The sequence below is a fragment of the Mustela lutreola genome, chromosome 8, assembly GCF_030435805.1.
Source record: "Mustela lutreola isolate mMusLut2 chromosome 8, mMusLut2.pri, whole genome shotgun sequence".
NCBI lineage: Eukaryota > Metazoa > Chordata > Mammalia > Carnivora > Mustelidae > Mustela > Mustela lutreola.
In genome coordinates, this window is record NC_081297.1 from 19,679,633 (window position 1) to 19,705,994 (window position 26,362).

The 26,362-nt window shown below is 40.7% G+C and overlaps 1 protein-coding gene across 17 annotated transcripts in view; it reads right to left on the bottom strand.

Moving 5' to 3' along the window:
* Positions 1 to 24,182, bottom strand: part of MLLT10 (MLLT10 histone lysine methyltransferase DOT1L cofactor) — a 234,733-nt gene extending 210,551 nt beyond the window's left edge. For 7 of the 17 annotated variants that reach the window (XM_059183963.1, XM_059183965.1, XM_059183964.1 and 4 more), the window contains exons 1-3: positions 23,750 to 24,181; positions 23,458 to 23,617; positions 20,143 to 20,222 (exon numbers count right to left, since the gene is read on the bottom strand). In XM_059183963.1, coding sequence (XP_059039946.1) covers positions 20,143 to 20,222; positions 23,458 to 23,617 — 240 coding nt within the window. In that variant the 5' untranslated portion in view covers positions 23,750 to 24,181. Of the gene's footprint in view, positions 1 to 1,007; positions 1,181 to 20,142; positions 20,223 to 22,605; positions 23,065 to 23,457; positions 23,618 to 23,749 lie in introns of those variants that run through there. The other 10 variants (XM_059183976.1, XM_059183975.1, XM_059183974.1 and 7 more) reach the window with 7 other exon arrangements.
* Positions 24,183 to 26,362: the final 2,180 nt, after the last annotated feature.

Consider the following 26,362-nt stretch of genomic DNA (forward strand, 5'->3'; position numbering starts at 1 on the left):
AGTTGGAGGAAATCAGAGGGGGAGACAAACCATGAGAGACTGTGGACTCTGAGAAACAAACTGAGGGTTTTGGAGGGGAGGGAGTGAGATGGGTGAGCCTAGTGGTGGGTATTATGGAGGGCACATATTGCATGGAGCAGTGGGTATGGTGCATAAACAATGAATTTTGGAACACTGAAAAGAAAATAAAATGGGAAAAAAATAATCTAGACAAAAAAATTAAAGCTTAAATTATGCCAGTGACTACAGTGGTAGAGAAATCTAATTTAAGATGCCTAGGATACCTAATTAGAGATATCCAAAAGTAACTGCAAATATGAATCTGAAGATTAGAATAAAACTGTTCAGGTGATATTGATGCTTAAAAGATCCCCAAGCGTGTATCATTAAGTTTTCACATGGTAAGTTTATCAAATAAATAAGCCAGAAAAGCAATCATGTAACTTAAATTTTGAAGAAGTAAGGAAGTAATGCCAAACAGGAAACCAAAGGAAGTGTTTAAAGAGGTAAGAAAAGAAAGTAACGTCCCAAATGTCGTGAGAAGAGAGAACTGCAATGGAGTGATCACAATTTTTGCAATGGCACTACTGATCCCAGAGCAATGGAGTGATCACAGTTTTTGCAATGGCACTACTGATCCCAGAGCAATGGAGTGATCACAGTTTTTGCAATGGCACTACTGATCCCAGAGCAATGGAGTGATCATAGTTTTAAATGCTGAAAGTGGATCAAATAGAATGAAAACTGAAAAAATTTTGGATTTGCCCATTTGAAGTTAACAGCAAAATCAATAGTTGTGGACTTAAGAGCCAATGTAATGGTATCAAAGGTGAATAAACAGGAATTTGTGACATCTTACCCACTTATTTATCCCCAAACATTTTTCAGAAAATGATCTGAGGCAGCCTACAGAAAAACAACCTGTATTTTAACAACAAAAAGTTAAAAAATGAACATTGAAAGCCAGTATGAAGGACATCCCCCTGATATAGGGAAACTGCTCTTACCCCTGACTCCAACTATGTAGTTCTAGTGAGGGTTGCCATTCACAGTACCCTCCCCACTCCAGCCACAGGGATGATGGGTACATGATCCAAGACAGGCCAATCAGAGTCCTTCCCAGGATTCTTCAAGAGAGCCCCTTCTTCTGGTAGAAGGGGCTGGGAAGATGAGAGCCAAGAGCTGCCAGCAGTCATGGTTCCAGCCTCATGAAGTAGTGAGTCTGTAGTATGAGAGAATGAAATCAACACGCAGAGAAACAGAGATAAGAGGTGAAGTCCTAAACCCCACAGGAGGAGGAGGAAGAAACAAATATACTAATAATCAGATTAATACTACTGATATAACTAAAGACCAGATTTGGTTCTGGGCTGGCTGGTAGCCAGGACAAAAAGAAAAACAGAATGTGTATCCAGGAGCTATCAAAAAGGAGGAAATATACCAGGATCCTCAAGGGAGTCAATTTTCCTGAAGCTAAATTATTAAAAGAATTTCTTATACATGGACTTCTATATAAGGGTCACTGAGAGACAAAATGGACAAGTGTCCATGATGAGAATAGTTTAGCAAATGCAGATCCCATATGTTATTGCTTAAAATGACAACTAAGTTGTATCATAATCGTTATGCACCACTAAGAGGCTAGACTATAATAGACAACTAAAGTGGAATTGTCAACTACAGCTTTATTCTTCCAGGAAGCTTGCTAGTAAAAGAGAAAAGACAAAAAATGAAAGGTGAAAAACGTATAGGGAAAGCAGAATCCACAGGAAAATTCAAAAATGTGTGTGGAGTAGGGGGGAAAAAAATCAAGAAGGAACACACTAAACCGCAAAACAAGAGCCTGGAAGAAATGGTAAAAGACCATATCACAGGCACAGATAGTGAATTCCACTTAAAAACTACCTGCTCCCCCCCTCCTAGATCTCCATAAAGCTACAAACAGAAAAAGAACTTAAGAGAAGACAACAGCTATAAAACTTCAGAAGCTAGAAAGGAGATTAGTAGTAAATGACTTAACAAATCAGAAAAGGTTGTTGTAGTACGATAAGCCCAAAAGCAATGTATCTTGGAATATACGGCAACAACTAGAGGAACTTTAGGTACCAGGCATCAGGGTAGGGAGTCACACATCACAGGTGGTAGTACATGTATCCAAAAGGAATAGGCTCAGGGGAAGCTAAAAATAAGAGACGGAATACACTCTGAAAAACTGAACTTCCCATTCATCTCCTTCACAACTACCCCTATCCTGGAAAACTGCAGAAAGGGTAAGTGAGGAAACCTGGGCTTGGGAATACCAGGAATAGCTAAGAAAAGGTGTACCATACCAGAAAAAGAAGAATTAACGGAAAATCTAACTGTAAATCGTGAAATTCCAGCAAACATGGCTCAAAGGATATTGAATAACCAGGCTAGTCAATCCCAAACATATGACTGGAAGATTTCCCTCTCATTCAGTTAACCAGCTGATAGTCTCCTAATACAAGAATCCAGTTAGATCACCTATAAGGAAACTAATCAGCAACAATCTCTGCCCATACACACACAGTTTTCAATCAACTCATGAGTAGTCTATCTTAAATTCAAATAGGTAGGGCGCCTGGGTGGCTCAGTGGGTTAAGCCGCTGCCTTCGGCTCAGGTCATGATCTCGGGGTCCTGGCATCGAGCCCCTCGTCGGGCTCTCTGCTCAGCGGGGAGCCTGCTTCCTCCTCTCTCTCTCTGCCTGCCTCTCTCCCTGTTTGTGATCTCTGTCTGTCAAATAAATAAATAAAATCTTTAAAAAAAAAAAAATTCAAATAGATGTCTGAGAGTCACCACATTTTTAAACAAAGTCTCTAACAAGACAGACCAAGACAATGATACAAAGGAATTCTGAGGAAGAGTCCTAGTAGCAGACAAATACTTCAGAAAACTGAAACAAAATTTAAAAAACAAAAAAAAACCCCTTCTGATTAATATCCTCAGTGAAGAGAAAAACTGCATCCAAAAAACATTCCTTACTCATAGAATGGAAAAACCAATATTGTTGAGTATCCTTACTACCCAAAGCAGGCTACAATCCCTAACAAAACAGCAACAGGTTTCACATAACTATTATAAAACTAAAATTTGTATGGAACCACAAAAGACTCCAAATGACCAAAGCAATCTTGAGAAAAAAAACCAAAGCTGAAGGCATCACAATCCCAGATTTCAAGACATACAATGCTGTAATAATCAATACAGTATGGTCCTGGTACAAAAACGGTCAAACAGATCAATGGAACTGAAGAGAGAGCACAGAAATAACTCCAAGTTTTTATGGTCAATTAATCTACAACAAAAGAAGAAAGTATATACTATGGGAAAAAGACATTCTCTTCAACAAATGGTGCTGGGGAAACTGGACAGCTATATGCAAAAGAACAAAACTGGACCGCTTTCTTAGTCACACACAAAAATAAACTCAAAATGGATTAAAGACCTAAATGTGAGATGTGAAACCAGAAAACTCTGAAGAAAACACTGGCAGTTAACATCTCTGACATCAGCCAGACAAACATTTTTCTAGATATGCCTCCTCAGGCAAGAGAAACATAAGCAAAAATAAATCTCTGAACTACATCAAAATAAAACACTTTTACACAGCAAAGGAAAACCGCAACAAAATGAAAAGGCAACCCACTGAATGGGAGAAAATATCTGCAAATGATATATCTTATTGATAAAAGATTAATATCCAAAATATTTAAAGAATAGGGGCACATGGCTGGCTCAGTAGGTAGAGCATGTGACCCTTAAGCTCAGGGTCATGAGTTTAAGGCCCATGTTGAATGTGGAGCCAACTTAAAAAAATAGAAAATAAAAGAGATATACAAAATTTTAAGAAGAAGAAGAAGAACAACAACAACAACAACAACTTCTACAACGCAACACCAAAATACCCAATTAAAAAGTGAGCAGGGAAAAAAAAAGACTAGAGCTGAGGAACCTGAGTGGTTCAAGCCGTGGAGCAAGTGACTCTTGATATCAAGGTCGTGAGTTCGAGCCACACACAGGATACAGAGATTACTTAAAACTAAAATCTTGATGTTCTATGGTGAGTGCTGTGAAGTATGTAAACCTGGAGATTCACAGACCTCTGGGGCTAATAATATATTATATGTTTATAAAAAAATAAAAAAATAATTTAATAAAATCTTTTTTTTTAAGGTTTAATTATTTATTTTACAGAGAGAGAGAGAGATCACAAGTAGGCAGAGAGAGAGAGGGAAGCAGGCTCCCTGCTGACAAGAGAGCCCAATGTGGGGCTCAATCCCAGGACTCTGAGATCATGACCTTAGCCGAAGTCAGAGGCTTTAACCCACTGAGCCACCCAGGTGCCCCTAATTTAATAAAACCTTGAAAAAGAAAAATGAGTACCTGAAATATTTTTCCAAATAAGACACACAGATGGTCAACACATACATGAAAAGACGCTCTAAATCACTCATCATTAAATGTAAATTTAATTAAGTGTAAATTAAAACCACAATGAGATATCACTTTACACTAGTCAAATGGCTAGTATCAAAAACATAAGAAATAACAAGTGCTGGGAAGGATATGGCATAAAAGGAACACCTGTGCACTGTTGATGGAATAAATTGGTGCATACACTGTGGAAAACAAAATGGAAATTCCTCAAAAATTAAAAACAGATTACCACAGGGCACCCGGCATCCGACTCTTGACTTTAGTTCAGGTCACAATATCACAGTCAGGAGACCAAGCCCTGCATCAGGCTCCACACTCAGAGGGTAATCTGCTTAAGATTCTCTCTCCCCCTTTATTCTTCCCCCAACTTGTACATGTACTCTCTCTCTAATAAGTAAATAAAATTTAAAAAACAAAACAGATTACCATATGATCTAATAATTCCACCACTGACTATTTTATCAAGAGAAAATGAAAACACGAATCCAAAAAAATATATGCACCTTTATGTTTATTGCAGCATTATTTACAATAACCAAGATACAGAAGTGATTCAAGTGTCCATGAATAAAGAACATGCAGTGTGTGTACACACACATACACACACACAATGAAGAATAACTGAGCAATTTAAAAAAAAATAAAGAGAGACCCTGCCATTTGCAAAAACAGGGATGGATCTAGAAAGTATTACGCTAAGTAATCTAAGTCAGAGAAAGACAAATACTACATAATTTTGTTTGTATGTTGGGATCTAAACACAACAAATGAAAGAACAAAGAAAATAAAAACAGACCCATAAATACAGAAAACTGGTGGTTGCCTGAGGGAATGGGCAACATGGGTGACAAGGGAGTAGAAGGTACAGACTTCCAGTTACAGAATGAATTAAGTCGCAGGGATGAAAAGGCATAGCATAAGGAACACGGTCAGTTATTGTGTGGTAATAGTATTATACAGTGACAGACGATAGCTATATTTGTGGTGAGCATAGCATACCATAGAGAATTGTGGAATCACTATGTTGTACACCTAAAACTAATGTAACGCTATGTGTCAACTACACTTCAATTTAAAAAATAAATAAATAAATACCACATCCAAGAAATAAGAACAGGGAGAGGGGCGCCTGGGTGGCTCAGTGGGTTAAAGCCTCTGCCTTCGACTCAGGTCATGATCTCAGGGTCCCGGAATCGAGCCCCACATCAGGGTCTCTGCTCAGCAGGGAGCCTGCTTCCTCCTCTTTCTGCCTGCCTCTCTGTCTACATGTGATCTCTGTCAAATAAATAAATAAATAATCTTTAAAAAAAAAAAAAAAAGAAAGTTAATAAAGAACAGAGTATAAAGGAGCCGTTGGAAATGACAAGTATAATGCACCCTAGAAAATTAAGTGAAGGGGTGCCTGGGTGGCTCAGTCATTAAGCATCTGCCTTTGGCTCAGGTCATAATCCCAGGATTCTGCGATGTAGCCCCACATTAGGCTCCCTGCTCAGCGGGAACCCTGCTTCTCCCTCTCTCACTCCCACTACTTGTGTTCCCGCTCTCCCTGTTTCTCTCTGTCAAATAAATACATAAAATCTTAAAAATAAATAAATAAATAAAAAGGAAAAGAAAAATTTAAGGGAAGGTTAGAAAACAAAGTAAGGAACTGCCTCAGAAAATAGGAGGAAAAAAGGTAATTTAAACAAAAAATATTAAAAATTGGAAAATTAGTTCAAAGATTCAATAACCAAATAAAAAAACATACAGAAAAAGAAAAACAGAACAGAGCAAATCATCAAAGAAATCCTTCAAGAAAAATGTTATCATTAACTGAACTTGTGTTCCCTAACATGATTTTACCAAATCAAAAGGGCCACTGAATACCATGAAAAATACAGAAATAACCTGGATTTAAAAAAAAAAAAAATCCAGAGAAAACAATCACATTTCTAATACAAGGTATTAGAAATAAGAACTTTACTGGATCTCAAACAGAAACACTGAACCTAAAAAGCAAATCACCAAAATTCTGAATGAAAATTATTTCCAGGGGCCCCTGGGTGGCTCAGTCAGTTAAGGGTTTATCTTTGGCTCAGGTCATGATCCCTAGGATGGAGTTAAGCACTGGGTTCCCCACTCAGTGGAGAGCGTACTTCTCCTTCTCCCACTGCCCCTTCCCCACCAATGCATGCTCTGTCTCGCAAAAAAAAAAAAAAATTAAATTAAAAAAAAAAAAAAAAAAAAAAGAGGGTGGCTCAGGTAAGTGTCTGACTTTGACTCAGGTCATGATCTCCAGGTCCTGGGACTGAATCTCGTATCAGGCTCCCAGCTCAGCAGGGAGTCTGTTTCTCCCTCTACCTCTGCCTATCGCCCTGCTTATGCTTTCTCTCTGTATCTCTCTGTCTCAAATGAATAAATAAAACCTTAAAAAAAGAAAAAAGAAAATGGTTTCCAACCAAGAATTCTGTATTTAGCCAAGCTATCAATCAAGATGGTAAAAGCTACCAATTTTATCAAACATATAAAAACATTAAAAAATTATTTCTTACACACCATTTCCTGTGAAGCTACTAGAGGTGCCCACTAAAACAAGAAAACAGACCATTAAAGATGGAGCAACAGGGAGGATGAAGCATTATAAAACAGAATCCAAAATAAGCAAGAAATAAACTCCTAAGATGATAGTGAAGGAAAGATCCCGCCTAAAAAGAAACCAGCACAGATGACAGCAGGAAGATGGTACCCAGAAGATCTACTAGTTAAAAAGGAAAGGAGGAAGAGGGAAAAGTGGAGGAGAGAGAGGAGGCAGCAGAAGGGGAGACAAGAGGAGGGGGAGGGAAGGAGAGAAGGAAAAGGGAAGAAGATGGAAAGAGTGTAGAGAAGAGAGGAAAAGGAAAAGTGAACTCATGGAAAATTTTACTAACAGACTACCTACATCATTAATCATTTGAAAGTTTATATGAAAAAGCAACTGGAGTATATAGGAAGATTTAACCTTAAATAAAGGACATAAGAGGACACCTGGGTGGCTCAGTCTGTTAAGCATCTGCCTTTGGTTCAGGTCAGATCATAGACAGGGCTCTCATAGAGCTCCTTGCTCAGCAGGGAGCCTGCTTCTGCCTCGGCCTGCTACTCCCCCTGCTTGTGCTTTCACTCCCTCTCTCTCTCTTTGACAAATAAAGTCTTAAAAAATAAATCCTTTTGAAAAGCATCTAGGGGCGCGTGGGTGGCTCAGTTGGTTACGCCGTTGCCTCCAGCTCAGGTCATGATCCCAGGGTCCTGGGATCGAGTCCCTCATCGGGCTTCTTGCTCGGCAGGGAGCCTGCTTCTCCCTCCACCTCTGCCTGCTGCTCTGCCTGCTTGTGCACTAGTGCACCCTCTCTCTCTTGCTGACGAATAAATAAATAAAATCTTTTTTAAAAAATAAAAATAAAAAATAAAAAAGCATCTAAAGAAACAATATAAGGAAAATGAAAATATAAGACCATTACTAATCCCAAGGAAATAAAAAAAATCAGGAGACTTTTGGCTGACAAATAAACAAAATATTTAGATAATAAAGTATTACTGTTTAACACCAGTGATTTAATGAAAATTTGTGATATACTAAAAGGCAACTACTAAAACTAATATGTCAAGAATAGCTGCTTATAGGGGCACCTAGCTGGCTCAGTTGGCAGAGCACACAACTCTTTTTTTTTAAGATTTTATTTATATGACAGAGACAGCGAAAGAGAGAACACAGAAGGGGGGGGGGGGGAGAGGGAGAAGTGGACTCCCTGCTGAGAGGAGCCTGACAAAGACACACAGACGCCAGGCTCGATCCCAGGAGCCTGGGATCATGACCGGAGCTGAAGGTAGACCCCTAATGACTGAGCCACCTAGGCATCCCAGAGCACACAACTCTTAATCCTGATATGAGAGTTCAAGCCCAATGAGGGGTTTGGAGATTACTAAGAAAAATAAACTTCAGGGCGCCTGGGTGGCTCAGTCCGTTGGGCATCTGCCTTTGGCTCAAGTCATGATCCTGGACACTGAGACTGAGGCCCACTTCGGGCTCCCTGCTCATTGCTTCTCCTTCGAACCCTCTCTCCTCTCGTGCGTACTCTTCTGTCTCTCAAATAAATAAATAAAATCTTTTAAAAAAGAAAGAAAGAAAAAGAAAAATAAACTTCAGGGGCGCCTAGGTGACTCAGCTGCTCAAGTGTCTGTCTTTGTCTTTGGCTCAGGTCATAATCTCAGGGTCCCGGAATCAAGCTCCATGCTGGCTCTCTGCTTAGTGGGGAGCCTGCTTCTTCCCCTCCCTCTTCCCCCCACCCCTGCCTGAGCACATGCATATGAGCGATCTTCCTCTCTAATAAAATCTTTAAATTTTTTAAAAATATACTTTAGAAAACAATAGCTGCTAGGGCGCCTGGGTGGCTCAGTGGGGGTTAAAGCCTCTGCCTTCAGTCTCAGGTCATGATCCCAGAGTCCTGGGACTGAGCCCCCTTTATCACGCGCTCTGTTCAGCAGGGAGCCTGCTTCCTCCTCTCTCTCTCTCTGCCTGCCTCTCTGCCTACCTGTAATCTCTGTCTGTCAAATAAAATAAATAAAATCTTTAAAAAAAAAAAAAAAAAGAAAGAAAAAAAAGAAAAGAAAACAATAGCTGCTTATACTTTCTTTTTAGAAATATGGAAGTAAACACCAGAAGGAGCAGCCAAAAGAGGTTGCTTCTGGGCAATGAGATTAGATTTCAAGAGCCAAACAGCAAAGTACTGTTTGCTTTGTGTGAGAAGTTTTTGGGAACACCTGACTTTGACTATGCATTTATTACTTTAATAAACATGGAAAATAAATCTTAAAAAAAAAGAAATTAAATCTAAACTTAAAAAAAGGGGGCGCCTGGGTGGCTCAGTGGGTTAACTCTGCCTTTGGCTCAGGTCAGGATCTCAGGGTCCTAGAATCAAGCCCTACATCCGGCTCTCTGCTCAGCAGGGAGCCTGCTTTCCCTCTCTGTCTACTTTTGATCCCTGTCTGTCAAATAAATAAATAAAATCTTAAAAAAAAAAAAGGAATAAATAGATACCATATGCTGGGCAAGGTATCTAAATATTCCTATGATTTCATTTCTCTTACTAGTTGCATAGACACGTTAGAAAAGGATAAAACAAGTGTTAAGCACCTACTTCATGTCAGACATTATGCTAGGCTTTTCTCATAGTAAATAAGAATCAAGAGAGACAACAGGAACTGACCATTTACTATTTTATCTATGGTGATAAGCACTAACTCTGTTAACTTTCTAAAAACACCTCTTTTGGGGCACCTGGGTGGCTCACTGGGTTAAGCCTCTGCCTTGGGTTCAGGTCATGATCTCAGAGTCCTGGGATTGAGCCCAACTCTCCGTGCGGAGCCTGCTTCCCCCTCTCTTTCTGCCTGCCTCTCTGTGTCCATGCATATGTTCCTGCTCTCTTTCTCTGTCAAATAAATAAATAAAAACTTTTTAGGGGCGCCTGGGTGGCTCAGTGGGTTATAGCCTCTGCCTTCAGCTCGGGTCATGGTCCCAGGGTCCTGGGATCGAGCCCCGCATCGGGCTCTCTGCTTGGCAGGGAGCCTGCTTCCCTGCCTCTCTGCCTGTTTGTGATCTCTATCAAATAAATAAATAAAATCTTTAAAAAGAAAATAAAAAAAATAAAGTATACAAGCTTTTAATTATATATGAAATTTTAAAACTGCAATTGTCTTCTTGCACTCAGAATCAAAGATATATAAATCTGAAAACAATTTTTAATTATGTAGATAAAGGTTAATCTCCAGTACCAGAAATAAAAAAAAAAAAGCTGAGGTTCCTGGGTGGCTCAGTGGGTTAAAGCCTCTGCCTTTGGCTCAGGTCATGACCCCAGGGTCCTAGGATCGAGCTCCGCATCAGGCTCTCTGCTCAGCGGGGAGCCTGCTTCCTCCTCTCTCTGCCTGCCTCTCTGCCTACTTGTGATCTCTGTCAAATGAATAAATAAAATGTTTAAAAAAAACAAGAAAGAAAGAAAAGAAAAGCTAAAAAAATGAGTATTAGTTGAAGCCAAGGCAGTAAATGAAGATACCTGACCTATTATATACCTCAGAGACTGGAATTGACTATGACACTAGCACAGACCCTAGACACACACACACAAAAGAAGTTCTAACTGGGTTCCCTGCACAAGGACAAGAACTGCTAAAGGCCTATTAAACAACCAAAGGGGAATGAATCTATCATAGAAAAACATGGCCTAGGGGGCACCTGGGTTAAAGCCTCTGCCTTTGGCTCAGGTCATGATCCCAGGACGTGGGTACAAGCCCCACATCGGGTTCTCTGCTCGGCAGGGAGCCTGCTTCCTCCTCTCTCTCTCTGCCTGCCTCTCTGCCTACTTGTGATCTCTGTCAAATAAATAAGTAAAATCTTTAAAAAAAAAAAAAAAAAAGAAAAAAGAAAAACAGGGCCTAGACTGGTAAGACTAGAGAAGGTGCCCTGAAGTGAGATGCTGGTTCTGAACATAAGTAGAGGGGTCACTCTAGAAAAACCAGAAACTCAGTTGATGCTGAGAGTGTGTGGTACCCAAAAATCCATTATCTAAAGGGCACCAGATTCCAGTCAAGAAACAAACTTAAAAATTACTCTGGAGCAGTGAACCCCAGTAGGCAAACTCTGACAGAGTCTGGTTACCAACTCCAAAACCATTCTACAGTTCTTCCGTCCTAACAAAATGCCCATTTTATTCAGTTCTTCAACTGACTCATATTTTGAAGTCTAACAACGAAAAGTCAACAAAATTAAGCAAAATGTATTGACTGGGACTTCAGGAAAACAAGAAAAGAAGTCAGCTGGGAAGAAAATCACTTTTTAACTTTACCATCCCCCCCTTCTACCTGGAACTTCTTTCTGCAGGTCACAATGACTACAGTTCTAGCTGCCATGCTCTGACTATGGGTCACCCCTGAAAATGAAAACCATATGCTAAGGTTGGCATAGTAGGAGTGCAAATAAAGCCTGGTCCCTAATGATATCACAGAGTTGTCAAAAAAGGCTTTAAAAAGCCTTATGAACTCCTTTTAAATTAAAGAATTCATAAATCTGTAAATTCCTGATTTGCAGAAGCTACTGTAATCTCGTCTTTGTTAGGGGCCAAACATGGTTCTTCAAAGACAGCAATGCATAAACTCCCCACAGTTACATCTTTACTGTGCTCCTAGCAGAAAAGGAATCCACAGAAGACAGCAACTCCTGAGAATTAGTTCACAACCAAAAATTACAAAGTATATGAAGATCCCTACACCACCATACTTAACAAAACAAATGAAAGAATTCTAAAATCTCTGAGAAGTATTAAAATTAGTTATTTTTAGGGGTGCCTGGGTGACTCAGTGGTTAAGCCTCTGCCTTCAGCTCAGGTCATGATCCCAGGGTCCTGGGATCCAGCCCTGCATCAGGCTCTCTGCTCAGCGGGGAGCCGGCTTCCTCCTACCCTTTCTCTGCCTGCCTCTCTGCCTACTTGTGATCTCTGTCAAATAAATAAAATCTTAAAAATAGTAAATAAACAAACAAAATTAAAAAATAAAATAAGTTGTTTTTAGTAAGCTCTATGACCAATGTGGAACTTGAACTCATGACTGTGAGATCAAGAACTGCATGCTCCACCAAGTGACCCAACCAGGTGTCCCCAAAATAAATTACGTTTTAAATGTTCAAATAATAAAGGAATATCATCCATAAAGCAACAACAGCAAAATATTATGGAAAAAAAGGCAGGGCACCTGGGTGGCTCATTCATTAAGCATCTGCCTTCAGCTTAGGTCATGATCCCTTGGTCCTGGTATTGAGCCCCGCATGGGGCTCTCTGCTCGGCGGGAAGCCTGCTTCTCCCTCTCCCACTCCCCCTGCTTGTGTCTCTCTCTGTCAAATAAATAAAATCTTTAAAATAAAAAAAGGCAAAATGAAAAATACAATACATATTGTAGATATGATTCACTCAGAAAAGAAATTCACTGACTGGGTTAACAATAAGCATAAATCTCAAGACAGAACTAAAGAGATTATCCATAATGGAGAGATAAAAATGAGAGAGAGAAAATATGAAAAAGAAATTAAAAAGAAAATATGAAAGAGAAATTAAAAGACACAAAGAGGGGCCCCTGAGTAGCTTAGTCCATTAAGTATCTGCATTCAGCTCAAGTCATGATCCCAGCATCCAAGGATGGAGCCTAAAGTCAGGTTCCCTGCTCAGCAGGAGTCTGCTTCTCCCTCTCCCTGCTCTTGCGTGTGCACGAAGTCTCTCTCATTCACTCTCCCTCTCAAATAATAAAATCTTTTTTTAATTTAAAAAATAATATAAGATATGAAGAAAATAACAAGAATCCAAAGCACATACCTAGGTAATAATTCCAGAAAAAAATTAAATGCGGTGACACTTGAAGAAAATTTTCCAAGATGAAAAAAAAAAAAAAAAAACTGAGTCCACAGAATGAAAAAGCCAATCAACTCTGAAGCAGGATAAGCACTATGTCAACAGATTCTCTATTTATCACAATTAGATACCAGAAGACAAACTAGAATAAAATCTTTACTTACAGAAAAACAACAATGACTCTAGAACTCAAACTAGCATAGAAGAGAGCAAAATAATAATATTCTTAGACACAAAAAGACAAACATAGCTTGCTTACTACTTACTAGATAAACACTGGAGGGGACCCTAGAACTGTGTAAAAATTTTAAAAAAGGAAATGACCCATAAAGCAGCAAGGTAAAAAACTGAGTTGAACAAAATTTTATTCATGTTAATAATAACTGGCAGCTAACTGGCAGCACTGGCTAGCTGCTGCGGCCCAGCATCACAAATATACTGCATATCACTAGTCTGGGAAAAAATCAAAATAGAGGGTTTGAAATATGCATTCTACTGAATACATACTGCTTTCACACCACTGTAAAGTCAAAAAATCCTAAGTCAGGGGGCCACCTGTTCTATATGACCTCACTTAGATAAGGAATCTCAAAGAACCAGTGTCATAGAAACAGAAAATAGAGTGACGGATGCGAAAGGCAGGGGATGGTGGGTGGGGAAAGGGCATGAGGTGGTCTATCAAAAAGTAAAAAACCTTCCACTTATACACTAAGCTCTGGGAATGGAATATATAGCATGGTGACTATAATTAATAATACTGTATTGTGTATATGAAAGCTATTAAGAGTAAATCTTTTTAAAGTTCTGTGTACATTTGTTTTTAAGTAAGCTTTATACCTAACATGGGGATTAAACTCACAACCCTGAGATTAAGAGTCCTATACTCTACCAACTGAGCCAACCAGATGCCCTAAGAGTGAATCTTTAAAGTTCTAATCAAAAGAAAAGAAAACTACAGGGGCGCTTGGGTGGCTCAGTTAGTTAAGCATCTGCCTTTGGCACAGGTCATGATCCCACAGTCCTGAGATCAAGCCCCGCATTGGGGTCCCTGCTCAGGGGGTAGCCTGCTTCTCCCTCTCCCTCTCTCCCTCCTCCCCATGCACGCAAACAACCCAGCCCTGTTCCTGCTCTCTCTAGCTCTCGCTCACTCTCTGAAATTAATAAAATCTTTAAAAAAAAAAAAAAAAAAAAAGAAGTTTGTAACTACGTGCGAATGGATGTTAACTAATCTTTTAGTAATCATTTTGCAATATACATATACACATACATATATATAATCAAATCATTACACTGTATACCTTAAATACCTATATTATACCTATACAATGTTATAGATCAATTATATCCCAATGAAACTGAAAAGAACTAGAGAAATGGTCCCAACAGGGGCGCCTGGGTGGCTCAGGCATTAAGCATCTGCCTTCAGCTCGGGTCATGATTGCAGAATCCTGGGATGGAGCCCCACATCCGACTCCGTGCTCCATAGGAAAGCCTGCTTCTCCCTCTCCCACTCCTCCTGCTTGTGTTCCCTCTCTCATTCTCTCTCTTTCTCTCTGTCAAATAAATAAATAAATCTTTAAAAAAGGAAAAAAAAGAAATGGTCCCTACAGATACCAAAAAGGTAACTCAGACTGGGGAGAGTACAAAAAGTATTTCAACTTCATTTTTTTATTTATTATTTTAAAAAGGCAAGATTTGGGGCAAATATGAAAAATCTACCTTAGTTCATTCTGGATAGGGAATATTTATTTTATGTCCTATAGTCATACTTATTTATGACATACATATTAACATAATTTTACTTAATAAAATTAAATATAGATACACAATACAGTTAAGCATATAGTTCAGATGGTTTTACACATTTATAGTAACTTTTTTGCATTATGTATTTTCATTAAGCAAAAATTAAAAAATAAAATGTGGAGGAGCCTGGTGGCTCAGTCAGTTAAGCATCTGCTTTCAGCTCAGGTCATGATCCCAGGAGGTCCTGGGATCAAGCCCCACACTGGGCTCCTTCATTGGTGGGGAGCCTGCTTCTCCCTCTCCCTCTGCCTGCCACTCCCCCTTGCTTGTGGTCGCTCTCTCTGTCAAATAAATAAAATCTTTTTAAAAAAAATGTGCAACCCTAGGTCAATCCCTAAAATCTTGATTCACATTCCACTAGCAGTTCTTCCCCAACAATGTTAAGAAGCCAGGAAGAACTCTAATAAAAAGAGGCAGAACAGTAGGAAAAAGTTACATCTCACCTCCTGTAGAAACAGTCTTTTCATCTAGAGCTAGAGTAGCAAAACCTAAATAATGCAAATTATTATTTTTTTAAGATTTTATTTATTTATTTGACAGAGAGATCACCAGTAGGAAGAGAGGCAGGCAGAGAGAGAGGAAGGGAAGCAGGCTCCCCACTGAGAGCCCCATGTGGGGCTTGAACCCAGGACCCTGAGATCATGACCTGAGCCGAAGGCAGAGGCTTAACCCACTTAACACACTTAAGCCACCCAGGCGTCCCAATAATGCAAATTCTTAATGGACTTTTGGCCATTTTATTTTGTTGCACAATCCACTTTCACAATGTTTTCAAAGTAGAATATTTAAAATCTAACATATCCTCTTTAATCCCATTAAAAGTATGTAAATGTTATAAATGTATGTATAAATGTATAAATGTTATATAAACATTTCCAGTAAGTCTCTTCAGCCCAAGATAATTAAGAACAAATACCCATTAAATACAAAATAGTCATCAGAGGTTTAATCTCTAACCACCCGAGTGTGGTTACTAAACAATGTTAAGATAAATCAAAAATCGGGGCGCCTGGGCGGCTCAGTGGGTTAAGCCGCTGCCTTCGGCTCAGGTCATGATCTCAGGGTCCTGGGATCGAGTCCCACATCGGGCTCTCTGCTCAGCAGGGAGTCTGCTTCTCTCTCTCCCTCTGCCTCTCTCCCTGCTTGTGCACGCTCTCCCTCTCCTTCAAATGAATAAATAAAGTCCTTTAAAAAAAATCCTCCAGCAAAAATACATGTTCACTTGAGGTAAATAAAGCAATCTTACTGCTGTTACTTTTTTTTTTTTTTTTTTAGGATTTTATTTATTTATTTGACAAAGCAGAAGAGCACAAGGAGGGGGAGCAGCAGAGAGAAGAGGAGAAGCAGGCAGACTCTCCAGCAGGGAACCTGACGCACAGCTTGATCCCAGGACCCTGGGATCATGACCACAGTCTAATGCAGACACAACCGAAAAAGCCATCCTGGTGCCCCATCAGGTACTTTTTCTGAACAATGAGTGCCAACCTACAAAGAGTCTCCCCTAAAAACCAACAAAATTCGGAGTGCCTGAGTGGCTCAGTGGGTTAAGCCTCTGCCTTCAGCTCCGGTCATGATCTCAGGGTCCTGGGATCAGGCCCTGCATTGGGCTCTCTGTTCTGCGGGGAGCCTGCTTCTGCCTCTCTGCCTGCTTAGGATCTCTGTCAAATAAATAAATAAAATAAAATAAAATAAATTCAATCTCTAACTTTTACTCTCCTCTTTCCTTACTTGTTCAATATGCAGTCTAATCCTACAATCTCTACTCTGTTCAGTACCTATAATGGAGAGTTCTGCCCAAAGGAACTACAACTGCGGTCTCAGAAACTTTTCTCAGTTCTTCAGTATCCTTATAGCAATGTCACTATCAACTATTCCTTCCTGAGAAACCAACTCTTACTACTGCAGGCTCTCCTCTCCTGACAGTTTATTTTCTATGCTTCGTAACTTGTTCTCTTACTCTCCCCAAGTGTGGATATTTACCATAGCTGGCTTCATTTTTCTTTTCTCTAACAACAACAAAAAAATAATGTCATTTGGTTCCCAGTCTTCCTTCTATGCAGCTCCAACTCTCTAACTTGACTCCATTACTTCAATTCTAAATTTCCACTGAAAAACCCTAGCATCATCAAAACCAACAGGCCCAATTTTAGTATATGTGCTGCTGAAGCGAGCACAAAAACGAACATGCCCAGAACAGAACTTCCTTCATTCATCAGACTTGCTGTCCTTTCTCTATTACCATTACTCTATGACTATTAATGGTATCATCATTCCAGTGATAAACCTTGATACTAAAAACCATCTCTGATTATTCCCTTCCTTTAACCAATATCCATTTCTGTCATTTCACCCTTCAAAACGCTCCCTCCCTTCCTTCTACTCACATTTTTAGTGTAATATCATCCTAAGTCTTTCGGTTTTTAATCTCCCCCTTCAAATCCATTCTATATACTCCAAACTAATTGTCTGAAATTAGAACTTTATTATTCTGCCAAGGTACTATCAGCTCATAAATCCCTTCTCTGAGAAGTGAGCTATCCCAAACCCAAAGACATCTCTCTGTGTCTAAGCAACCCTATTACCTAGCCATGACTCGTTGGTCCAGCGCTAGGCACCTTATCCAAGTCAACCCAGTTTTGTTTTGTTTTTTTTACCCAAAGGAACATGAGAATCAGCATGAAATTTAGTCTCTTGAAACTGGAAACAGAAAATATTAGGAGCTGAAGTATAGTCACTTTCACCATAGGAGGCAATACAGAACATGATGACTGAGAGCTTAATCACAGCCCAGCCTCCAACTAGATATGCATTTCTCTTAAACCATGATGTCTTTATCCATAAAATGAGAACAACAAAATACCTCAAGGTTTGATAAGATGATTAAAGCAGATAATTTTCACAGAACATTTAACATAGAATCTGACAGTAAACAGCCTATAGCAGAGAAAACCTGCAGAAAGGAAAAGAATAAAGCAGACACACAAAAGCAGAAATAAGATTAAGACTAATTCAATTCTTGGGGTACCTGGCTGACTCAGTCAGTAGAGCAACTGACTCCTCATCTCTGGGTCATGAGCTCAACCCCCACCTTGGCAATAGAAATTACTTTTAAAAAAAACAAAGTAATAATTACCAAAAGGGAAGGATTTACTTAAAAAAAAAAAAAAAGACTAATTTGGGGCACCTGCGTGGTTTAGTTAAGGGTCTAGCTCTTGGTTTCAGCTCAGTTCATGATGTCATGGGTTGAGGGACAGAGCCCTCAGCTGGCTTCTCGCTCAGTGGGCAGTCTGCTTGAAAGATTCTCTTCCTAGGCTCCTAGGTGGCTCAGTTACTTAAGCTACTGCCTTTCGCTCAGGTCATGAGCCTGGAGTCCCAGGATGAGTCCTGCATTGGGCTCCCAGCTCAGTGGGGAGTCTGCTGACCCTCCCCCGCCATTCTCTCTCTCTCTCATTCTCTCTCAAAATAAATAAATAAAAAAAATTTTTTTTAAGATTTTATTTATTTATTTGACAGACAGAGATCACAAGTAGGCAGAGAGGCAGGCAGAGAGGAGGAAGCAGACTCCCTGCCAAGCAGAGAGCCCAATGTGGGGCTCGATCCCAAGACCCTGGGATCATGACCTGAGCCGAAGGCGAGGCTTTAACCCACTGAGCCACCCAGGCGCCCCAATAAATAAAATCTTTTTAAAATAAAAAAATAAAAAACATAAAATGCCCTTTTTCTACTTATTTGGGCTTAAAATCAGTTTTTGTTTCTCACCAAGGACCTTCTCTTTTATAACTACACTATAGGAAATTAAAGTTGCACCTCTTCTTTAAAACCTCAAATGGCCCCCACATCCTAAGAAATAAAGCCAAAATAAAATGTATTCTTCAGTATTTGTAAGTTAACTACCTCAATTCACCTTGGTATCTTGACCATATCCTCAGAAAAAATAAAGGAATTAAAAACGGGCAACAAGAGGCATTTACGGCAAATAATACTGGCTTCCTACCATTCTCCATTCACAGACCTCTTTATCTGACCTCTTCATATCCACCTTCTTATTTTCTCATCTTTTTCTGGCTTTGCTTGAATCTCCTGTGCCATCCCTTGGAACAGCCTCACCTTACAATTAGTGTTTACTAATGAATTAAAGAATAACTTCTTTGGCTTGGTGACCCAACTCCAAACCCATAACATGCTACAAAGAGGAAAAAAACAAAAAGAAGACCTATGTGTACATCAAGTCCTGAGATTTATGAGTTCATCCTCTTCTTACTATTTCCCATTATCGTAATGCCAGTATAGCTGTAATTCTGCTACAGTGCATTCTCACACACAAATGAAACATATGAACAGAATACTGCTCTGAGATGCCTGAGTGGCTCAGTTAGTTAAGCAACTGCCTTCAGTTCAAGTTAGGATCCTGGAGTCCCAGGATCAAGTTCTACACTGGGCTCCCTGCTCAGTGGGGAGTCTGTTTCTCCTTCTGACCCACCCCCCCTTCTCTCTCTCAAATAAATAAGTAAAATCTTTTAAAAAAAAAGAATACTGCTCTGAGTCTCACAATCCTAGACAGGCTACTTAGCCACTATTTCTGATCAAAAACTGCCTAGACAAAAACAAAAGCTTCCATGCTACCATGTAAATGGAAATTGAAATGTTTGTTTTCTACCTCTGTCAAATCCTCTAGTCAATACCAAAAAGAAGGAACTACCATATTGCAAATGGCAATACTTTTATATGATTAATGAAGATCAAATCTATTTCTCCCTGATATTTCCAAAACGTCAACTGGAAAAAAAAAAACGCTTTGAGCCAGAAAGAATAAACATACCACCCTCATGACTACAAGAAGTTTACAAGTGTTCAGAAAGAAGATACCCAACCAAGTAAAAAAGGAAAATTTTTATGCTGCTTTGCCAAAGACTGAATGTCTGAAAACACTGAGCATTCAAAGTTAAAACTATACACATGCAGATACAGTAAAAAGAATACAGTGGTTAAAGTTAACTACCTCAATTCACCTTGGTATCTTGACCATATCCTCAGAAAAAATAAAGGAATTAAAAACGGGCAACAAGAGGCATTTACGGCAAATAATACTGGCTTCCTACCATTCTCCATTCACAGACCTGTGACACGCCACAGACAGTGGTTAAACTCGTGTTTTTTTATTAAACAGAACCTAGCAGAATTATCACTTTAACTTCCTTATGTTCTATCGCCAATTTAACCCTTCAACAGCAGAAAGAGCTAAAGCCCAAATATGACTTTATGTTTTATCCATTCAAAGTATCCCCCAACATATACTTATGTGGTTCAATTTGTTTTTCACAGTTTATAAAACTGGTTTAAAACTGTTAAGTCAATATTTGGCCCAAATTCAATATTTGAACAAAAGACCGAAAACCCTTCAAACTGAAACGTAAGTGTGTGGCATACTAAGCTACTCATTTAAGAATTTTAATGTTTCTGATAAACAGTTCTTACCACTCTGGCTGCTCTCTCCTGAGATTCACATTTCCTGCAAAACCATGGTCCAGTGGGTACTTGAACAATGCCATAGCAAGCTATTGGGAAATAAAAGATTTTAAAACATATTAACATTTTTTATATTATGGAAAATAAATACTCTTTCAAAGCCCTCTAAAATAATTACCTCTCAAACTATTCACATAAAAATGCCCATTTTTCAAAGAATGAAAACATATTATTTACCACATATGTTATCACCTAATAAAAACTGCATGACATTTTGGAGTTTAAGATTTTATTTATATATTTGAGAGACAGATTAGAAGAGACAGCACAAGTAGTGGGAAGAGGGCTAAACAAGCTCCCCACTGAGCATGGAGCCCAACATGGGGCTCAATCCCAGGACCCTGAGATCATGACCTGAACCAAAGGCAGATGTTTAACCCACTGAGCCACCCAGACCCTCCTGTATGACTTTTTTTTTTTTTTTTTGTCAGAGAGAGTGAGCACAGGCAGACAGAGGCAGAGGGAGAAGCAGGCTTCCTGCTGAGCAAGGAGCCCCGACGTGGGACTCGATCCCAGGATGACCTGAGCCGAAGGCAGCCGCTTAACCAACTGAGCCACCCAGGCGTCCCCTGTATGACATATTAATAGAAACATTAAAAGACCAGCCTTTTGTTATTTTAGATAAGCATAACCATTACAAATTATACTTAATATTTTATGATAATGAGAATATTAAGTAAAATTTAACAAAGATTTTTTACAAAGAATAACTCAGAAATTCATTCATTCCTATATCCTGCAATTTAAAGAGCATTTTAGAGATGTCTAATGAAAATATTTCCAAATCACCTGTCAAAATAAGCACCAAATATTGCAGAAAAGAAAATGAAATGTATTGTTAAACATGACATGCTTCCATTTGTATAAATTGTCCAGAATAAGCAACTCAATAGACGGAAATGTACACTGGTTGCCTAGAATTGGGAGAATTGAGAAGAAATGGAGAGTAACTGTTAATGGGTCCAAGTTTTCTTGTTAGGTTGATGAAAATGTTCTAAAACTGGGGTGCCAGGGGTGGAAAGGATGGGGTGGTTGGGTGACAGATATGGGAAGGGTATATGTTGGAGTGAGTGCTGCATATTGTGTAAGACTTACTGTACCCCTGAAACAAAAATTTTAAAAAATAAAATAAAATTGGGGTGCCTGAATGGTTCAGTCAGTTAAGAGTTCGACTCTTGATTTAGGCTCAGGTCATGATTTCGGAATTGTGAGAATGAGTCTGGCCACCTGCTGAGTGCTGGGCATGGAATCTGCTTAGGATTCTCTCTCCCCCTCTGTAGCCCTCTAACCTTCCTCTTAAAAGAAAATAAAGAGAAAAAGAAAAAAGAAAATGTTCTACAACTGTGTGGTAACTAGATGTAAAACTCTTGAGTATACTAAAACCAGTGGACTGTGCACTTTTAGTGGATGAATTGTATGGTATGTGATCACCTTTCAATAAGACCATTATTTTAAAAAGTTTATTTCTAAACTAAATTTCTAGAAATACAATGTGAATATTCCAAAAAGTGATTTTAGTAGATCTAAATTTCATTCTAGTTTAAAAAACTTGATATTTAACTAACTCAAAGTTGCAATTTTCCCAAAAACCTAGAACACTAATAACCAACTGCTATTTTTGGATGAGCTTCCTCTGAGAAAGCTTGCAATATTTTAAATACTGGAAAGCACTAAAAGAATACAAAATCAGCACAAATTTTTCAAACTCCAAAAGCTAAACTTGTAATTCCTCTTAAAATGTGTAAACATGTCAGTGTAAAAACGTCCTAACAGGCAAGAAACACTGCATCAATGTCCAAAAACTTTTCTATTAACCCAGAAGTACTACTTGTAGTCAAAAAAACTTGAAGCTTAAAGGAATGTTATCTATAGTAGGACATGACATTACCTATTCCAACTTGATAATTCAGAATCCAATTCCTAAGAAATACCTCCACAAACACCAATGAACACTGTGATGGAAACGCTAATATATCAGCTCTAAAACCTTAAAAATCAGTATCAACATTGTTTTCACTCCTTAAAAGAAGGAAGGTGTGCAACTTTGATGTTTGTCTAAATACAAAGGAGGATAACTGCACTCTGGTATTTAATTCACTATCTCTTAAATATCCCTTACCTATTCTGAGATTTCATTCTAGAAGGAATGCACTTTAAGCCCCTTATGTTTAGGCTTTCTCTCATTCAATAGTATCCTTTCCAATTCACTACTAAATATTTGCATCACTCAATGCCAAATTCAGAAATGGGAAGCAGGGCGGGTTGGTGAGTAACAGAACGAATAGAAGAGACACCCAAAAATTATGTAGGTTGTTTCCTTACCACATGTAATAAATAAAGTCCGAAATTTTAATGGGCAGAAAACTCTCTTACTAGTGTCCTCGGCTTTTTTGTAATATCCAAAAAACTCACCGAATGGAAACACCCAGAAATAAGCTAAGAAGCTCCCCAAGTCACTGGCCGCACCACTACCTCCTCTTCTCTTCAGTCACTTAAGCTGAGGAAGTGGCCAGATGCAGCCTCCACAGCCTCATCCACCAGCGCAGGGCAGCTGAGCCAAGCCACTCCTGCAGCAGCACGACCACGGCAGCGGAAGGCCACCGTCTTCTCCGCACGACGCTCCCAGTCCGCAGCAGCAGGGTCTCCGCCAGAAAGCTTGGGGTGCAGCAGCGGCGCCTCCCCTCCCCAATCTAAAGCGCCCAGGCAACCCCCTTGCCTCCGCGACCCGCCCCGGCGCAGCGAGTGGCATTCCCGAGCCTGACTCCATGCCACAGGAAGTCTCCAGACACACTGCGGCAGACGGGAGCAGCCAGAGAAGGGGGAGGGGCTTCCGATTCCAAAACCAAACCCACGGCCACCGCGACTCCACCAAGGGGCGCACACCCACCCCCGCCGCCCCCGGAGCGCAGGCCGCGGACCTGCAGCAGCCCCCTCTACGCTCCCCCCTGCCAACCACCGCCCTCGTTAAGTCTCCAGCTCCGGCTCCAGGGGCAGGCGGCGGCCAAATGACACTTGAGAGAGTGAGCGCAGAATCACATGACAGTCCAGGCCACACGCACTTTCTCCCACATGCACAGCCCACACCCCCTCCGCCCCGCCGCGGACCCTCCGAGTCAATCCCGGGCCGCGGAACGGGGCGGGGGCGGGGGCGGGGCGGGGCGGGGGGAGGGGCGGCAGGGGAACTGGCAGTTGCTGCCAAGGTGGGGGAAGCGGTGACGGTTGGGAGAAGGCCGGGTTCGGCCCGGCGGGCGGTTGGGTGTTTACCTTGATGCACCGCGACGCTGCAGCCGTGCCCGTCGCAATAAACCAGCGGGTTCTCGGCCCAGCCTCTCTCGTCTGAGCAAACGCAACAGCCTCCAATCATCTCCTTCATACTATGGGAGACCTCGTCCTCCAGTGACACGGGCCGGTCGCTAGAGACCATCTAAGAGGGAGTTGGGGGGACCATTAAAAAACACATGCAAGCCAATTAGTGCTTCCCCCCGCAGAGCCACCCGCACCCCCGCTCCCTTCCCTACGTCCCCGGCCCCCGCCCGCCGCTCGGCCGCTCGCTCACTCGGGCTTTGCCGCTCAGTCACTCACGTTCCGCACAGGAGTCAGGAGCCATGTCCTTGCTGACTCCCCCCACCTCCCCTCCACCGCCTCCTCCGCCTCCTCCTCCTCCTCGTCTTCTTTCCTCCCCACCTCCACCCGGCCGCTAACGCTGGAGCCCGGAGAGGGCACACATAATCAAGTAGGCCTCCGCACAGGCGCACTGGGGGGGCTCCCGCTGGGCCAGGGGCAGCCAGGGAGGGGAAGGGGGCTGCGCTTCCTCCTCCGAGCGTCACTCGGCGTGCGCGCCCGCCCTGCGGCCGGCGTGAGGGAGAAGGCCCGGGAGAAGCAAGGCCTGCGTGCGCGCCGCCGCGTCCGGCCCGCAGCCCGGGCCTACCTCCCGGCCCTTTCCCCTCCCCCGCGCCGCTCGCTACCGCCGAGGTGTGCTAGGGGGTGGGGCTGAGTGAAGCCGGCGGCGCGCTGAGGCCGGAACAAGCCTACGAGAGTCCGCGGGGGCGCGCACGCGGGGGCGGGGACGTTGGGGCCGCCTGCTGCAGCGCCGGTCGCGCGGGCTGTGCGTGCACGTCTTGAACCGGCCTCAGAGAGAGGGCGGGGAGGAGGTTGCTGAAGACCGGGAGGGAGGGGTTTTTGTCAGAGTAGCTGGAGGGTACTGACTCCCCTGAAGCATCTGCCTGCATTGAGAACCTACCTGCGGACCTTATCCTCAAGAGCTGGCCGGTGGATAGCAAGAGTAGGGCAAGTATGCCAGCTTCCAAGAAGGGTGCAGTGAAGCATGGCTTCCTGCAGTTGGCCGCACTAACTTCACAGTCCTGCCGAAGCTTCTCCACCCATTAAATTCACATCCTGGACTCTACCCAAAGTTCACGCAGTGGAAGTGCCACCAGATCCGCAGCCCATTTACAGACCACATTGGCCCCCAAGACAAATGAAAGTGCATCACAGAGTGAAGGTCAAAAGCCTGGGTTAGGGTAATACTCGAAAGAAGGAACACCAACGATACCTTCAGGTTGCTGTGTAGGAGTACAAATGGTTGTTAATCAAGAATTAGCAATACAATGTGGTGATCTGGAAAATGCAGTAATATGATACCAAAGAATAAAGGAACCCCAGTTCTAGTCAGTCAACAAATGATAACACAAGATAGGAGAGTCCAGGTTTGATTGAGGATTTCTCTGATCCGGCTCTGTACTCCAAATTTACTCTTGAAAATTTTAACGTCACTTATTTTTTTAAGGTGATTTCAGTGGCAGAAAGATGGGAGCTCACTCCTCACAGATAGAAAATGGATTAGGCCTGTCTGAATAGATTAATTAGCCAGATACTACGCAGTTTTGAGCTGTAAAATCTTCCACTGTTGCCCTACCCCCTATGTATCCTTGTAAGCCCAAGGCTGATTTTAGGTAAAAAAGTGTCTAATTATGAAAGTTTAGCATGAAATAGGAATATACATTGTTTAAGTGACAGGCATACTTACAAGGTGAATTAATGGCTTAGGTTAATAATGTGCGGGTACAAAAATGGTTGTTTATCAGGAATTAGCAATATAATGTAAAGATCTGGAAAATGGAGTTACTCAGTGCTAAGGGAAGACGGACACAAGTTCTCCCAGTCAGTCACCAAAAGGTGACTGTTTTAATCTTTAAAAGGATTCCAAATGTTCTCATAAAGGGAAAAAAAAATGGTAGCATGGCTGTTTTTTCCATTTCAAATTAATTACTAGAAATCTATTTAAGAATTATAATAGATATTACACAATGCAAGCATATGTTACAAATATATTCAAACATTCTAAAAGCTAAGTGAAATAGCTACAGTAACAGAAATCTACTAAAAGTGTAAGGGAAAATGTACACTAAAGATACATGCAAAAATGAAAATTCTCTTTTAGCTGTTAGGTCATTGGGAGAACATAACAAAAAGATTACATACTTATACATGCAAATTCTTTTGGGGGTATGGCAGCAATTAATAAATTGCTGAACATCTAATAATTATGTTCTTAAAATGCCATTGATATTTGTAAAATTAAAACCACCTTCAAACAAAACTATTGAATGGTGTGTCTTAACTGTGTATTTTATCTTTACCCTTTTACAAGGGATACCAGTTCAACATCCAATTCCTGCTCAGGCTCAGACTTCCAATGAAGAGTAATTTTGAGTTAAAATCAATGTGAAACTTCCCTTCCCAAACACTGCGGTCAAACCTTAATGCACTAAATTATTCAAAGATATATTCATTTTATTTTTAATGCATTGGAGCCTAGTTCTTATAAAAGAATTAATTTATATGTAGAGAAGGATAGGTACTTTATCCTATGGTGTAACAATAAAAGAAATATAGGTAAACACTCTTCAAAATAAAACACATCATAAGAAATTTTGAAAATTTAGAAAAATAGAGAACATACACTATTTCATAAGAACAGGCCTATATATAAAAAACAGCATGAAACTTTATTAAAGATGTACATATAAATGTTGACAAAATATGTCAAATTATTTAAAAGTGATATTTAACATGTTAAATGTTGAGTTATGAAAATTATAAGAAAAAATATAATGGGTGTAAATAGGCCCCTCTAATTTCAACTCACCTACCAGACACAGAACTTTTC